Source organism: Coregonus clupeaformis, chromosome 35 (genome assembly GCF_020615455.1).
Source record: "Coregonus clupeaformis isolate EN_2021a chromosome 35, ASM2061545v1, whole genome shotgun sequence".
Lineage (NCBI taxonomy): Eukaryota > Metazoa > Chordata > Actinopteri > Salmoniformes > Salmonidae > Coregonus > Coregonus clupeaformis.
The window spans coordinates 23,121,063-23,138,334 of record NC_059226.1 but is presented as its reverse complement, the minus strand read 5'-3'; the positions used below and the strand labels follow the sequence as shown (position 1 = coordinate 23,138,334).

The window sequence follows — 17,272 nt, the reverse complement described above, 5'->3', positions numbered from 1 at the left end:
CTTGATGTATTTATTTCAGAATTACCAATTATATAAAATAATGATATTTAAATGACTGTGTTCTATTCATGTGAGTGAATATATTCAGTGGCAGTAATCTTTATTGCAGGAAAAATCATGACATGCAACATTTAAATTTCAATCTAAGATGGAGATTACATTGAGTGAGCAGAAATTAATGATCAAAAGAATACACACCATGCTGTTGTAGAGTCCAGTAATAAAGACTAACGAGATGTATTATTAAGTTAACATCTACAATATAAAATGTCATACATTGTTACAAATCACACAAAGATACAGTACCTATCCATATTCATGGACAATGACTGTACAGTATTTATGTAAAAAACAGTAGAACAGAGTTAAACATTTCTCAAATCCAGTTCATGGACCAGCACCGGGCCCTTTGTTGCTGACAGGTGACTGGTAAGCGGTCCCTCAGGCATGAGAACGATGGGCTTTCCAGTACAAAATAGTTTGAGAAATACTGCTCTATAACAAAGTTAAAATTCTATGTGACAAAGAACATATCTTAACATAGAGTATAGCAAATATACTAGATTAATAACATGCTGAATCTAACATTTATCCTAACGTTCATCATTATCCAGTAACTCCTACCCATAACCTTTACAATAATAATATTAAACATACACGCATAGTACTGCTGGGTAAGTTAGTGGTGCATATCAAATAGGCTATGATAGAGAAGAGAAAATATATAGAGACAAAAAACATCATTAAGATTATCTAATTAGCTGGCAAATCCCAGATTGACTGTGCTCTTAGACAGGCTTTTCTTGATCAGGCAGTTGTTGTTGCTGCATTGCTGCTACTGGGCAGTTTCTCATAGCACTTCTTCATCTCTTCATATTCCGTAGAGACATCTGCAAAGAAGCAATGACATAAGCTTACATGTTCACTATGTACCATTTGGTACCAGGTATTTAATTGTCCCTAATTCTTTGAGGTACAGTAAGTACCAGAAAGTATCTGTTGCTAGTTTCTTAGTTAATTAATCACCAGATAAGTACCAGCTTAAACTGGGCTGTAAAAAATATATAGTTTGACAAGTAGTATAGTATGAAACTGGAATTGGGAGTTTTGCCTCTACACAACATGCAGTTCAATATTTTGTCTTGATGTTTATATTCCCTGGAGCCATTTTATGTTTTGGATATAACATAAATAAACAACATATTGTACAAAATATATATTTGACAAGTTTGATCAAATATGACAAATCCAACAGAACCCATACAGTTATTCAGTTTGAGTTTACTTATTCTTGCTCACAGATAAAACTGAAGAAATGCAGAATTTACTTGATTAAGAACTGCAAAACACTCATTTAAAATACACTGCTCAAAAAAATTAAGGGAACACTTAAACAACACATCCTAGATCTGAATGAATGAAATAATCTTATTAAATACTTTTTTCTTTACATAGTTGAATGTGCTGACAACAAAATCACACAAAAATTATCAATGGAAATCAAATTTATCAACCCATGGAGGTCTGGATTTGGAGTCACCCTCAAAATTAAAGTGGAAAACAACACTACAGGCTGATCCAACTTTGATGTAATGTCCTTAAAACAAGTCAAAATGAGGCTCAGTAGTGTGTGTGGCCTCCACGTGCCTGTATGACCTCCCTACAACGCCTGGGCATGCTCCTGATGAGGTGGCGGATGGTCTCCTGAGGGATCTCCTCCCAGACCTGGACTAAAGCATCCGCCAACTCCTGGACAGTCTGTGGTGCAACGTGGCGTTGGTGGATGGAGCGAGACATGATATCCCAGATGTGCTCAATTGGATTCAGGTCTGGGGAACGGGCGGGCCAGTCCATAGCATCAATGCCTTCTCTGGAGATGATCCTCAGGGCCCTCCTCTGCACCCTGTCTAGTTGGGCCTGCTGCTATTTACTGCATCCAACTAACAGCACTCCACAATATTCCAGACAAGGCCTGACCAGTGTAGTGTATACTGTGACCAGATCTTCAGTGGGTAGGCCATTTCTGTCAAGAACAGTCAAAAAGTGCAGGCGTTTTGAGGCCTTCCTCACTGATTGCTCCACATGTGTCACCACTGAGGTTAGTCTAGATGAAAACCAAGATACTTGGTTGTTGTTAGCACTGCTACTTCCTGTCACACTAGGATGAGTGGTGCAGGTTGTGGAGGGTCTCTTGAAAAACATATCCGAATTTCCACAGACTTTTCCCTATTCAGGGAATGTGGCCCACTCTTCCAGCTGCTTTGTCTCCAAGACCATGGAAGTGTCCTTACATTTACATTTTAGTCAATTAGCAGACGCTCTTATCCAGAGCGACTTACAGTTAGTGATTTTTTTTTTTTTTTTGTATACTGGTCCCCCGTGGGAATCGAACACACAACCCTGGCGTTGCAAACACCATGCTCTATCAACTGAGCTACATCCCTGCTGGCCATTCCCTCCCCTACCCTGGACGACGCTGGGCCAATTGTGCGCTGCCCATGAGTCTCCCGGTCGCGGCCGGCGGCGACAGAGCCTGGATACGAACCAGGATCTCTAGTGGCACAGTTAGCACTGCAATGCAGTGCTTTAGACCACTGCGCCACTCAGGAGTACACAGTCCTCTTGGATACTGGTTAGTGGTATGGCTCGGGACAGCTCTACAACGTCTGCATACCCAGTGTCCAGAGTGTCACTGAAGACAACTTTTCGGGTGGACATGTGAAGGAGAAACAGATATGGTGAGGGGCATAAATGTGCCATTCACCATCACCCTCTGCCTTCTTCTTGTGGTGTAGCTGTGAAGCCAGGCTATTAACCTTGGGCACAGTTCAATGTCAGACAGATGTTGCAGGAGCTTTGCATGATCTACTTGATCAAAGGCATTGGACATGTCAGCAAGTAACAACCTCACCATTGTTGGTTTTTCTGGAGTCTGTAGCTGTCAGCCAGTAGTGTGTGGCTTTCACAAGGGCATTAGTAGTGCTGGACTTTGGAAGGTAGGCATACTGATTTGTGCACTCAGAGAGAAATGTTGGCATGAGTTTTTTCATGATGTAGCTCTCCTGGTTTTTCTGAGGATCAAGTTGTACCTGGGTTTGACTTTAGGTATGGGACACACATTGGCAGTCTTCCAGGCAGCAGGAGCAGTCCCCTGCCAGAGGTGTTAACTATGTATGTGATGACAGGGGCTAGATCTTCTGCATGCTCTTTTAGTAGCAAGGTTGGAATGCCATCAGGCCCACATGCTTTACACGTCTGGTCAGAGCTTGCTTTATCTGGTCAATGCTGCACAACTCAACCTGCCTTGTAGGCATGGGCAGAGGGAAGGTGGCAAGAGATATGGTGCTTGTCCATGCCTCAGCAAAGAAGCCATTAAAAACATGTTGTCGTCTTCAACTCCCTTGAACTGTATTCTACCTCCTGATGTTTTCTTTCGTCCCAGTCCTTTGTTAATGAAGTCCCAGTCCTTTGTTAAGGAAGTTCCAGTCCTTTGTTAAGGAAGTTCCAGTCCTTTGTTAATGAAGTCCCAGTCCTTTGTTAATGAAGTCCCAGTCCTTTGTTGAGTTTTTCTTCTTTAGGTCCTGGATTTAAGTTTTGTAGTAGTTTTTCTTTGCTTCCCCATCGTTTCTGTATTTTCTCCATTTCATTGTTTTCCCCCATCTGTTGAAAGTCTTCAGTCTTTTCCTGATCCAGCCTTTATTTGTTCAGGGCTTGTCCAGTGGTTTTGTTTTCTTATTTCTGATTGGCATGCATACATCAAGTGCAGTTTGAATGCAGGAGCGGAACATCTCCACCTCAGCATCTTGATGGGCAGGTGATTAAAGTCTCCACACAGGATGAGATCCATTTGGGGAGAGGACATCCTGATCACATCGATGGTGTTTATGAGATAATCCACAGTGTTCTGGTGAAGTTTCTCATTTGCCCATGGTGGATGTTAGAGTACTTCCACTACCAGAGATGAAACTGAGCTGGGGAGTGGTTTAGGACGAAGCTGAAGCCAGATACACTCAAACTCCTCTTTCTCTAGGTCAGTTCTTCTCTTTGCCTGCATACTGTGATTCACATACATAGCCACGCCCCCTCTTCTCATCCGCTCTCTGGACCTGTCATTTCTGAAGAGCTGATAGTCTTGTATGAACAGAGATTCATCTGGGATATTTTCGTGGGCCCATGTTTCAGTGACACATCTAATGTCTGCATTTACTGATTTAAGCAGCAGTTCAAATGAATCCCTTTGTTTATCAATTATCTTCAATTCAATGATCTTCAATTCTTGGAAAGTTTGATTGGCTGATTGAACAATTAAGCAATAAGGCCAGAGGGGGTGTGGAATATTGGCCAATCTACCACGGCAAAGGGCTGTTCTTGTGCACAACGCAATTTGCAGTGCCTGGATACAGTCCTTAGCCGTGGTATATTGGCCACATACCACAAACCTCTGTGGTGCCTTATTGCTATAATGAACTGGTTACTAACACAAATAGAACAGTAATCATGTATTTTGCGTCATACCTGTGGTATCAAGTCTGATATACACACTGCTGAAATTCTGTTTCAGACAATCAGCATCAAGGACCCAAACTACATATTAATCCTGTACAGTACATTTGGAAAGTATTCAGACCCCTTCACTTTTTCAAAATGTTGTTACGTTACAGCCTTATTCTAAAATTGAATAAATTGTTGTTTTTCCTCATAGAATCTACACAGAATATACCCCACAATGAAAAAGCAAAAACAGGTTTTTAGAAATGTCACATTCACCTTTGTATTCAGACCCTTTACTCAGTACTTTGTTGAAGCACCTTTGGCAGCAATTACAGCCTCGAGTCCTCTTGGGTATGACGCTACAAGCTTGGCACACCTGTATTTGGGGAGTTTCTCCCATTATTTTCTGCAGATCCTCTCAAGCTCTGTCAGGTTGGATGGGGAGCATCGCTGCACAGCTATTTTCAGGTCTCCCAGAGATGTTAGATCGGGTTCAGAGACTTGTCCCGAAGCCACTCCTGCGTTGTCTTGGCTGTGTGCTTAGGGTCTTTGTCCTGTTGGAAGGTGAACCTTCGCCCTAGTCTGAGGTCCTGAGAGCTCTGGAGCAGGTTTTCATCAAGGATCGCTCTGTATTTTGCTCCGTTCATCTTTCCCTCGATCCTGACTAGTCTCCCAGTCCCTGCTGCTGAAAAACATCCCCACAGCATGCTGCTGCCACCACCATGCTTCCCTGTAGAGATGGTGCCAGGTTTCCCCCAGACGTGGCACTTGGCATTCAGGGCAAAGAGTTCAATCTTGGTTTCATCAGACCAGAGAATCTTGTTTCTCATGGTCTGAGTCCTTTAGGTGCCTTTTGGCAAACTCCAATTGGGCTGTAATGTGCCTTTTACTGAGGAGTGGCTTCCGTCTGGCCACTCGTAACATCAAGGCCTGATTGGTGGGGTGCTGCAGAGATGGTTGTCCTTCTGGAAAGTTCTCCCATCTCCACAGAGGAACTCTGGAGCTCATTCAGAGCGACCATCGGGTTCTTGGTCACCTGCCTGACCAAGGCCCTTCTCCCCCGATTGCTCAGGTTGGCCGGGCGGCCAGCTCTAGAAAGAGTCTTGGTGGTTCCAAACTTCTTCCATTTAAGAATAATGGAGGCCACTGTGTGGACCTTGGGGACCTTCAATGCTGCAGAAATGTTTTGGTACCCTTCCCCAGACCTGTGCCTCAACATAATCCTGTCTCTGAGCTCTACGGACAATTCCTTTGACCTCATGGCTTGGTTTTTGCTCTGACATGCACTGTCAACTGTGGGACCTTGTATAGACAGATGTGTGCCTTTCCAAATTATGTCCAATCAATTGGATTTACCACAGGTGGACTCCAATCCAGTTGTAGAACCATCTCAAGGATGATCAATGGAAACAGGATGCACCTGAGCTCAATTTTGAGTCTCATAGCAAAGGGTCTGAATACTTATGTAAATAAGGTATTTTTGTTTTTAATATTTAATTAATTTGCAAGAATTTCTAAAAACCTGTTTTCGCTTTGTCATTATGGGGTATTGTGTGTAGATTGATGAGGATTTAAAAAAAATCTATTAAAAAAATATCAAGGGATCTGAATATTTTCCGAATGCACTGAATATGGTTGTTATATCCCACAATGTTCTCTTCCATTTACCTGGGACGAGCAAGCTGTTATGTGTCTTGAGTGACTGGTTCATGGATTCTTGTAAATCATGCTCCAGCTCTTCCACAATGTGTTTCTGATTTAGGACAGAAAGGTTTTAGATTTTCGGTAACACATTATTTTAAGGTACACACATTAGCCACATATTTGCAGTTCATAAGAGCGTACACTACCGTTCAAAAGTTTGGGGTCACGTAGAAAATTCCTTGTTTTCGAAAGAAAAGCAATTTTTTTGCCCATTAACATAACATCAAATTGATCAGAAATACAGTGTAGATAGACGTACAGAGGCCCATTATCAGCAACCATCAGTCCTGTGTTCCAATGGCACGTTGTGTTTGCTAATCCAAGTTTATCATTTTAAAAGGCTAATTGATCATTAGAAAACCCTTTTGCAATTATGTTAGCACAGCTGAAAACTGTTGTGCTGATTAAAGAAGCAATAAAACGGGCCTTCTTGAGACTAGTTGAGTGTCTGGAGCATCAGCAATTGTGGGTTCGATTACAGAGTGTCTAGTTTGAGAAACAGACGCCTCACAGGTCCTCAACTGGCAGCCTCGTTAAATAGAACCCGCAAAACACCAGTCTCAACATCAACAGTGAAGAGGCGACTCCGGGATGCTGACCTTCTAGGCAGAGTTGCAAAGAAAAAGCCATATCTCAGACTGGCCAATAAAAAGAAAAGATTAAGATGGGCAGTCTGAGATTTGGCTTTTTCTTTGCAACTCTGCCTAGAAGGTCAGCATCTCGGAGTCGCCTCTTCACTGTTGACATTGAGACGTGTTTTGCAGATACTATTTAATGAAGCTGCCAGTTGGGGACCTGTGAGGCGCCTGTTTCTCAAACTAGACACTCTAATGTATTTGTCCACTTGCTCAGTTGTGCACCGGGGCCTCCCACTCCTCTTTCTATTCTGGTTAGAGCCAGTTTGCACTGTTCTGTGAAGAGAGTAGTACACAGCGTTGTACAAGACCTTCAGTTTCTTGGCAATTTCTTGCATGGAATAGTCTTCATGTCTCAGAACAAGAATAGACTGACGAGTTTCAGAAGAAAGTTCTTTGTTTCGGGCCATTTTGATTCTGTAATCGAACCCACAATTGCTGATGCTCCAGATACTCAACTAGTCTGAAGGACAGTTTTATTGCTTCTTTAATCAGCACAACAGTTTTCAGCTGTGCTAACATAATTGCAAAAGGGTTTTCTAATGATCAATTAGCCTTTTAAAATGATAAACTTGGATTAACAAACAACATGCCATTGGAACACAGGACTGATGGTTGCTGATAATGGGCCTCTGTACGCCTATGTAGATATTCCATTAAAAATCTGCCGTTTCCAGCTACAATAGCCATTTACAACATTAACAATGTCTACACTGTATTTCTGATCAATTTGATGTTATTTTAATGGACAAAAGAATGGCTTTTCTTTCTAAAATAAGGACATTTCTAAGTGACCCCAAACTTTTGAATGGTAGTGTATATAAGTCACTAATAAGGCCTTTATTGTGTCTTATTAGTCATATATTAGGCATTAATTAAGGGTTTTCTTATTCAAACATAAGTTATGTATTACTGGCCAATCCTTACTACTAACCCTAATGCCTAACCCTCACCTTAAATTAAGACCAAAAACTCTTTAATTTTTACAATATTGCCAATATAGATGGGGAGGGAGGGTGGAATAAGAATGGGTCGCACCTACTGAGAAGGGGAGATGGGACAGACAGGACAAATAATGCTTATTAATTTTTTTCTCTAGTGTTTTTCCTTTCTTTGTATATGTACTTTTTGAATATTATTGCCTGTCTGCGATCTGAACCCCTCACAGAAAAAATAAACAATAAAAAGTTGGTCACTAAAAATATAGCCAGTTTTGACTTTGTAGCTGGCCTGTCTAAGGGGAAATGACTCAGTTCTGCCTCAAGGACAAAACTCATGGACATAAACATCAACCTGCATTTTTTTCCTTTCCTTTGCTGGTTCCAGAAACTGCCCTAAAAACATTGTAAGCACCTGCTCTAAAATCAAGGGCATCTCAAGGACTATCAGTGCATTTCAAGTTCAAATCGTGGAGGCCCACAGGACATTCCTTCCTTCAGACCTGGAAACCCAGTTTAAGGAACTCTCTTGCCAATCAATGATATCATTTGAAAGAAACGACAGTTCTTGCAGGCTATTTGAATAGCCCTGCTGCTAATGCTGTCTCATATCCTGGACAAAAACTCTTCACCAATTCTATTTTTGGTACAGAAAATCATAAGAATCAACTCAACAGTATCAACTGCTATACAACTGAACCTCTTATGTGACTAAGGATGCTATAGATGTTCCTTTGTTATTTTCACTGAATGGTAAAATAAAGGGGGAGGTAAACCTTCATTTCTTTGAGGAGATCCAGCATCTCTTTCTTGGCCTTGTTGAACATTTCTCCCTTAGATTCCTTCAAGTGATTCCTCAGTTCCTTTCGCATATTCTCCAGACTGTCTGTTCCCGTATACTGTGCTGCCCCTAAAATACAGACAGCACATTTCACAACCATGGTATGACCTTATTTGCTACTGAAATACTGCTAATGAAATTGTAGAAAAAATGTGTTATCCGAAATGTTATCCCAATTCTAGGTCAATGTTTCTGTGCACTGTAGATGAATAGTATTGAATAGCTTATTAAATATCAATCTCAAAACCTACTTTCATAGCATGGGCGCATTGTGTCACTAATTGACTTTGGGAGAATGTTGTAGATTTCTTTCTTCTTCTCACGGATGTCCATCTTTAGTTTTGCCTTCAATTTGGTTTCCTTTCAGACAGAAAATATTATTCAACAACATTGTCGTTAACTATATTTGGATTCTCTTGACTAATAATTATAATAATAATAATATGAATCATCATAACATCACACTAGCAACGTAACTACAATTTGACAAGCTTTGCTAAATGCTCTGGGGGGAAAGGATCAGATGGCAAATTGAGGGCCAATAAATAGACTGTATTCATGCGGTGGCCATTATTCATTGATTAACGTTCATTTTCTAAAGGGGTAGAAAGTGCTCCATTTAAAACACAAAAAAACCTACAGAAGTGTCACCTGTATATTAGATTAGCTGTTAGCACATTGTCATCATTACCCGTTCTAAAGACTCCACGGTTTACTATTTACCGCACTAGCCATATTTGGGGAGCACGTTCAGGGTGAATAAGGTCTCTAGGCCAAATGACAGTAGCCTAGCAGTCATGCCACTTCTTGCCACTCCTTGTCATCCAAAACAAATGTTTGGCATGACGAAGGAGTTCACATGATAGCACAAATGAAAGCCTATTTGCTGTAATTAAACCTTTCCAGTAGTTTTGAGTGAATACAAATATCGCACCCTACCTCCGTCTTGAGGAATGTCAGATGCAGTGACACTTCTGGGTGCTTCTCAACCAAGCGGTTTGTGTCAAGGGTGAAGTTATCAATCAAATAATTGATTGAGCTGTCCTTGCCTTGATTTCTGAAATAAATTATGTTTTAATTAGAGCTATACGGGACCTACAGTGGGGAGAGCAAGTATTTGATACACTGCTGATTTTGCAGGTTTTCCTACTTACAAAGCATGTACAGGTCTGTAAGTTTTATCATAGGTACACTTCAACTGTGAGAGACGGAATCTAAAACAAAAATCCAGAAAATCACATTGTATGATTTTTAAGTAATTCATTTGCATTTTATTGCATGACATAAGTATTTGATCACCTACCAACCAGTAAGAATTCCGGCTCTCACAGACCTGTTAGTTTTTCTTTAAGAAGCCCTCCTGTTCTTCACTCATTACCTGTATTAACTGCACCTGTTTGAACTCATTACCTGTATAAAAGACACCTATCCACACACTCAATCAAACAGACTCCAACCTCTCCACAATGGCCAAGACCAGAGAGCTGTGTAAGGACATCAGGGATAAAATTCTAGACCTGCACAAGGCTGGGATGGGCTACAGGACAATAGGCAAGCAGCTTGGTGAGAAGGCAACAACTGTTGGCACAATTATTAGAAAATGGAAGAAGTTCAAGATCACGGTCAATCACCCTCGGTCTGGGGCTCCATGCAAGATCTAACCTCGTGGGGCATCAATGATCATGAGGAAGGTGAGGGATCAGCCCAGAACTACACGGCAGGACCTGGTCAATGACCTGAAGAGAGCTGGGACCACAGTCTCAAAGAAAACCATTAGTAACACACTACGCCGTCATGGATTAAAATCCTGCAGCGCACGCAAGGTCCCCCTGCTCAAGCCAGCGCATGTCCAGGCCCGTCTGAAGTTTGCCAATGACCATCTGGATGATCCAGAGGAGGAATGGGGAGAAGGTCATGTGGTCTGATGAGACAAAAATAGAGCTTTTTTGTCTAAACTCCACTCGCCGTGTTTGGAGGAAGAAGAAGGATGAGTACAACCCCAAGAACACCATCCCAACCGTGAAGCATGGAGGTGGAAACATCATTCTTTGGGGATGCTTTTCTGCAAAGGGGACAGGACGACTGCACCGTATTGAGGGGAGGATGGATGGGGCCATGTATCGCGAGATCTTGGCCAACAACCTCCTTCCCTCAGTAAGAGCATTGAAGATGGGTCGTGGCTGGGTCTTCCATCATGACAACGACCCGAAACACACAGCCAGGGCAACTAAGGAGTGGCTCCGTAAGAAGCATCTCAAGGTCCTGGAGAGGCCTAGCCAGTCTCCAGACCTGAACCCAATAGAAAATCTTTGGAGGGAGCTGAAAGTCAGTATTGCCCAGCGACAGCCCCAAAACCTGAAGGATCTGGAGAAGGTCTGCATGGAGGAGTGGGCCAAAATCCCTGCTGCAGTGTGTGCAAACCTGGTCAAGACCTACAGGAAACGTATGATCTCTGTAATTGCAAACAAAGGTTTCTGTACCAAATATTAAGTTCTGCTTTTCTGATGTATCAAATACTTATGTCATGCAATAAAATGCAAATTAATTACTTAAAAATCATACAACGTGATTTTCTGGATTTTTGTTTTAGATTCCGTCTCTCACAGTTGAAGTGTACCTATGATAAAAATTACAGACCTCTACATGCTTTGTAAGTAGGAAAACCTGTAAAATCGGCAGTGTATCAAATACTTGTTCTCCCCACTGTAAGTATTTAATCACCTACCAACCAGTAAGAATTCCGGCTCTCACAGACCTGTTAGTTTTTCTTTAAGAAGCCCTCCTGTTCTCCACTCATTACCTGTATTAACTGCACCTATTTGAACTCGTTACCTGTATAAAAGACACCTGTCCACACACTCAATCAAACAGACTCCAACCTCTCCACAATGGCCAAGACCAGAGCGCTGTGTAAGGACATCAGGGATAAAATTGTAGACCTGCACAAGGCTGAGATGGGCTACAGGACAATAAGCAAGCAGCTTGGTGAGAAGGCAATAACTGTTGGCGCAATTATTAGAAAATGGAAGAAGTTCAAGATGACGGCCAATCACCCTCGGTCTGGGGCTCCATGCAAGATCTCACCTCGTGGGGCATCAATGATCATGAGGAAGGTGAGGGATCAGCCCAGAACTACACGGCAGGACCCGGTCAATGACCTGAAGATAGCTGGGACCACAGTCTCAAAGAAAACCATTAGTAAAACACTACGCCGTCATGGATTAAAATCCTGCAGCGCACGCAAGGTCCCCCTGCTCAAGCCAGTGCATGTCCAGGCCTGTCTGAAGTTTGCCAATGACCATCTGGATGATCCAGAGGAGGAATGGGAGAAGGTCATGTGGTCTGATGAGACAAAAATAGAGCTTTTTGGTCTAAACTCCACTCGCCGTGTTTGGAGGAAGAAGAAGGAGTGGAGACTGGCTAACCCTAACCCTAACCCAACTATGGAGTGGCTCTGGAAGAAGCATCTCAAGGTCCTGGAGTGGCCTAGCCAGTCTCCAGACCTGAACCCAATAGAAAATCTTTGGAGAGTGCTGAAAGTCCCTATTGCCCAGCGACAGCCCCGAAACCTGAAGGATCTGGAGAAGGTCTGTATGGAGGAGTGGGCCAAAATCCCTGCTGCAGTGTGTGCAAACCTGGTCAAGACCTACAGGAAATGTATGATCTCTGTAATTGCAAACAAAGGTTTCTGTACCAAATATTAAGTTCTGCTTTTCTGATGTATCAAATACTTATGTCATGCAATAAAATGCAAATTAATTACTTAAAAATCATACAATATGATTTTCTGGATTTTTGTTTTAGATTCCGTATCTCACAGTTGAAGTGTACCTATGATAAAAATTACAGACCTCTACATGCTTTGTAAGTAGGAAAACCTGCAAAATCAGCAGTGTATCAAATACTTGTTCTCCCCACTGTACATGTATTCAATCAAAGCCCGTAACCATGTGTGAAAAATAATGTTCATGCAGGAACCATTGGAATGCACACTATTGTCACTTTTCTTCTTCTTGGAAGACAAAATGAGTAAGCAAGTAGCCTAAGTAGCCTTGTCTGAGCAAGAACGCCCAATAGTCCCAGAGGCCGATACGTAGCCTGAGCGTAATGAACAAAATAGATACTGGCAACAACATTGTGTTAGTTATTATTTTCTTTGTTGATCTTATAACTGTTGATATTATAAAAAATAAAAGGTAACTCACGGGAAATATTTCTTGAATGTTTCATTGCTGAGACCTCTCATACATGAGGCCAAACTGTCATTAAGGTTTCTTTCACTTGGCCTTTTCTGTCCCTTTTTTCTGATTGGTTTGTAAACTCCGTTATTCTTGCATAAGGTCTTCAATACCTTATGATACCCACTGCCTTTTTTCCCTTTCTAGAAACAAAATGTAAAACATGTTATAGGCTTTTTACAACACACAGCATCAATTATTTTCCAACAACCTAATTTGTTACTAATATCTTCAATATGTGTACATTTGTGACTTACTGGTTCTATCACTTTATCCTTGGCAATTTTCTCACATGAGTCTACTGACTGTTGAACTCCTAGTGAGAGGCATTGTTCAAAAGCCTCATAAGCCTCATCCATTGATTGACCAATGGTTTTGAGCCCCTCTTTCAGGTTATTTTCCAGAACCTGGCACACCTCTTCTTTGCTGTCTGTCTGAAATCCAAACTCAAAGCTTTTAATATACTACAGTTATTTACACGAAAGAGGTATATACACTGGAAGAAATCATTTTGTTCTGCTGGAAGTACAATACCATGTCACTGTTGTTGGCTCCTTGTATCAGAGAGAGTATCCCATAGGCTCCAGTAACATAATCTGAAATCTTTGTGCGACGATCATTGAGATTTCTGAGAAGTTCCTGAAGTTTGGGTATTTCTGAAACATGTTAATTTAAAGAGAGGTTTTCAGCAATGTATGTCTTAGTGGAGCAATTGTGGTCTGCATGACTACACTGATGAACACTCTTGGCTAAACATGTCTTGTATTAAAGGGTACCTAAACTGTGCTATCTAGAACCAAAAGGGGTTCTTCGGTTGTCCCCATAGGAGAACCCTTTGAAGAACCATTTTTAGTTCCAGGTAGAACCCTTTTGCTTCCAGGTAGGCACATATACAGTTATTTCAAATTAAATGAGGTCCATATCAAAGTCACAGGATACAGGCTTTGATTACTTTACCATAGAACGTTGGGCATCCAAATGTGTATTGGGAACTTAATCTTGGAGGACAGTGACATGATGTCAGGGTATGAAACAATGGTTAATGTAAGAACACTGGTTAACTTTTTTATTTTTTATTTGAGTAACAACTTTTTTTATGAATAATGTATTAACTTTACCAAACAACATACCTATGGTTCTTTGTACTACTTCCCTCATTTTGATGCACATACCACCACCCACTGCCAATTACAACGCAAACAAACTCATGTACATCATACGGGAATACTCTTACATAGACACACTCACAAGCACACATTGAAATGTACACACATGCACAGACATAGACATAGACACACGCATACACACACACGTACAACAAATTAACTGAATACTCATACATAGAGACACGCAAGTGTGGTTCACCAAACTACCAAACCACATTGAAATGTAGACGCACACACACACTCGATTAACACTTTACTTGATTATAGATAGGCATTCTTGAAATCTTTACGAAACCATTCATTGCATCATTGGAATGTAATTTTCGAAGTAAAAGTCGCTACAGAACTACACTACCGTTCAAAAGTTTGGGGTCACTGATGTTTTGAAAGCGCTGCAAAATCTGGACCCCTACAAATCAGCTGGGCTAGACAATCTGGACCCTTTCTTCCTAAAACTAGCCGCCGAAATTGTCGCAACCCCTATTACTAGTCTGTTCAACCTCTCTTTCATAACGTCTGAGATCCCCAGAGATTGGAAAGCTGCCGCGGTCATCCCCCTCTTCAAAGGGGGTGACACTCTAGATCCAAACTGCTACAGACCTATATCCATCCTGCCCTGCCTTTCGAAAGTATTCGAAAGCCAAGTTAACAAACAGATCATCGACCATTTTCGAATACCACCGTACCTTCTCCGCTATGCAATCCGGTTTCGAGCTGGTCACGGGTGCACTTCAGCCACGCTCAAGGTCCTAAACGATATTATAACCGCGATTGATAATAGACAGTACTGTGCAGCCGTCTTCATCGACCTGGCCAAGGCTTTCGACTCTGTCAACCACCGCATTCTTATTGGCAGACTAAATAGCCTTGGTTTCTCAAATGACTGCCTCGCCTGGTTCACCAACTACTTCTCAGATAGAGTTCAGTGTGTCAAATCGGAGGGCCTGTTGTCTGGACCTATGGCAGTCTCTATGGGGGTGCCACAGGGTTCAATTCTTGGGCCGACACTTTTCTCCGTGTATATCAATGATGTCGCTCTTGCTGCTGGTGACTCTCAGATCCACCTCTACGCAGAGCGACACCATTTTGTATACATCTGGCCCTTCATTGGACACTGTGTTAACAAACCTCCAAACGAGCTTCAATGCCATACAACAATCCTTCAGTAGCCTTCAACTGCTCTTAAACACTAGTAAAACTAAATGCATGCTTTTCAATCGAACGCTGCTAGCACCCGCCCACCCGACTAGAATCACCACTCTCGACGGGTCTGACCTAGAGTATGTGGACAACTACAAATATCTAGGTGTCTGGTTAGACTGTAAACTCAACTTCCAGACTCACATAAAGAATCTCCAATCCAAAGTTAAATCTAGAATCGGCTTCCTATTTCGCAACAAAGCCTCCTTCACTCATGCTGCCAAACATGCCCTCGTAAAACTACCGATCCTTGACTTCGGCGATGTCATTTACAAAATAGCCTCCAACACTCTACTCAGCAAATTGGATGTAGTCTATCACAGTGCCATCCGTTTTGTCTCCAAAGCCCCATACACTACCCACCACTGTGACCTGTACGCTCTTGTTGGCTGGTCCTCACTACATGTTCGTCGTCAAACCCACTGGCTCCAGGCCATCTATAAATCACTGCTAGGCAAATCCCCGCCTTATCTTAGCTCATTGGTCACCATAGCAGCACCCACCCGCAGTCTGCGCTCCAGCAGGTATATCTCACTGGTCATTCCCAAAGCCAACACCTCCTTTGGCCGCCATTCCTTCCAGTTCTCTGCTGCCAATGACTGGAACGAATTGCAAAAATCTCTGAAGCTGGAGACTCTTATCTCCCCCAATAACTTTAAGCATCAGTTGTCAGAGCACCTTACCGATCACTGCACCTGTACACAGCCCATCTGAAATTAGCCCACCCAACTACCTCATCCCTATATTGTTATTTAATTTGCTCTTTTGCACCCCAGTATCTCTATTTGCACATAATCTCTTGCACATCTAGCATTCCAGTGTTAATACTATTGTAATTATTCTGCACTATAGCCTATTTATTGCCTTACCTCCATAACTTGCTACATTTGCACACACTGTATATATATTTTCTGTTGTATTTCTGACTTTATGTTTTTTTTTTACCCCATATGTAACTCTGTGTTGTTTTTTATTGCACTACTTTGCTTTATCTTGGCCAGGTCGCAGTTGTAAATGAGAACCTGTTCTCAACTGGCTTACCTGGTTAAATAAAGGTGAAATAAAAAAAATAAAAAACTTAGAAATGTCCTTGTTTTTGAAAGAAAAGCAAAAAAAAGAAGATGGGCAGTCTGAGATATGCCTTTTTCTTTGCAACTCTGCCTAGAAGGTCAGCATCCCGGAGTCACCTCTTCACTGTTGATGTTGAGACTGGTGTGTTGCGAGTACTATTTAATGAAGCTGCCAGTTGAGGACCTGTGAGGCATCTGTTTCTCAAACTAGACACTCTAATGTATTTGTCCTCTTGCTCAGTTATGCACCAGGGCCTCCCACTCCTTTTTCTATTCTGGTTAGAGCCAGTTTGCGCTTTTCTGTGAAGGAAGTAGTACACAGCGTTGTACGTGATCTTCAGTTTCTTGGCAATTTCTCGCATGGAATAGCCTTAATTTCTCAGAACAAGAATAGACTGACGAGTTTCAGAAGAAAGTTATTTGTTTCTGGCCATTTTGAGCCTGTAATCGAACCCACAATTGCTGATGCTCCAGATACTCAACTAGTCTGAAGAAGGCCAGTTGTATTGCTTCTTTAATCAGCACAACAGTTTTCAGCTGTAACATAATTGCAAAAGGGGTTTCTAATGATCAATTAGCCTTTTAAAATGATAAACTTGGATGGTTGCTGATAATGGGCCTCTGTACGTCTATGTAGATATTCCATAAAAAAAAATCAGCCGTTTCCTGCTACAATAGCCATTTACAACATTAACAATGTATACACTGTATTTCTGATCGATTTGATGTTATTTTAATGGACAAAAAAAATAAAAAAAAATCGAAAACAAGGACATTTCTAAGTGACCCCAAACTTTTGAACGGTAGTGTAGGTCTGTCAAATCATTTTACAAAATCATTGAGTTAATCGTATTTATAGAAATTGTTCAAATTGGACTCTAATTAAAGATGTTCCAATTTCAAAAACATCACATTGGGTTGTAGGTAGAAACCCCAAATAAACTATATTCTAAGAAAATGAAATAACAACAGATCAGCCAGGTCTGAGT

At 41.6% G+C, this 17,272-nt stretch overlaps 1 protein-coding gene across 1 annotated transcript in view; it reads right to left on the bottom strand.

Annotated features, from left to right (window-relative positions):
* Positions 1-83: 83 nt before the first annotated feature.
* The window catches only part of nuggc.1 (nuclear GTPase, germinal center associated, tandem duplicate 1), a 49,260-nt gene continuing 32,071 nt past the window's right edge, over positions 84-17,272 (bottom strand). Inside the window, exons 14-21 of the mRNA XM_045210934.1 lie at positions 13,382-13,503; positions 13,105-13,281; positions 12,815-12,990; positions 9,549-9,666; positions 8,861-8,969; positions 8,545-8,678; positions 6,160-6,244; positions 84-890 (exon numbers count right to left, since the gene is read on the bottom strand). Coding sequence (XP_045066869.1) covers positions 808-890; positions 6,160-6,244; positions 8,545-8,678; positions 8,861-8,969; positions 9,549-9,666; positions 12,815-12,990; positions 13,105-13,281; positions 13,382-13,503 — 1,004 coding nt within the window. The 3' untranslated portion in view covers positions 84-807. The remainder of the gene's footprint in view (positions 891-6,159; positions 6,245-8,544; positions 8,679-8,860; positions 8,970-9,548; positions 9,667-12,814; positions 12,991-13,104; positions 13,282-13,381; positions 13,504-17,272) is intronic.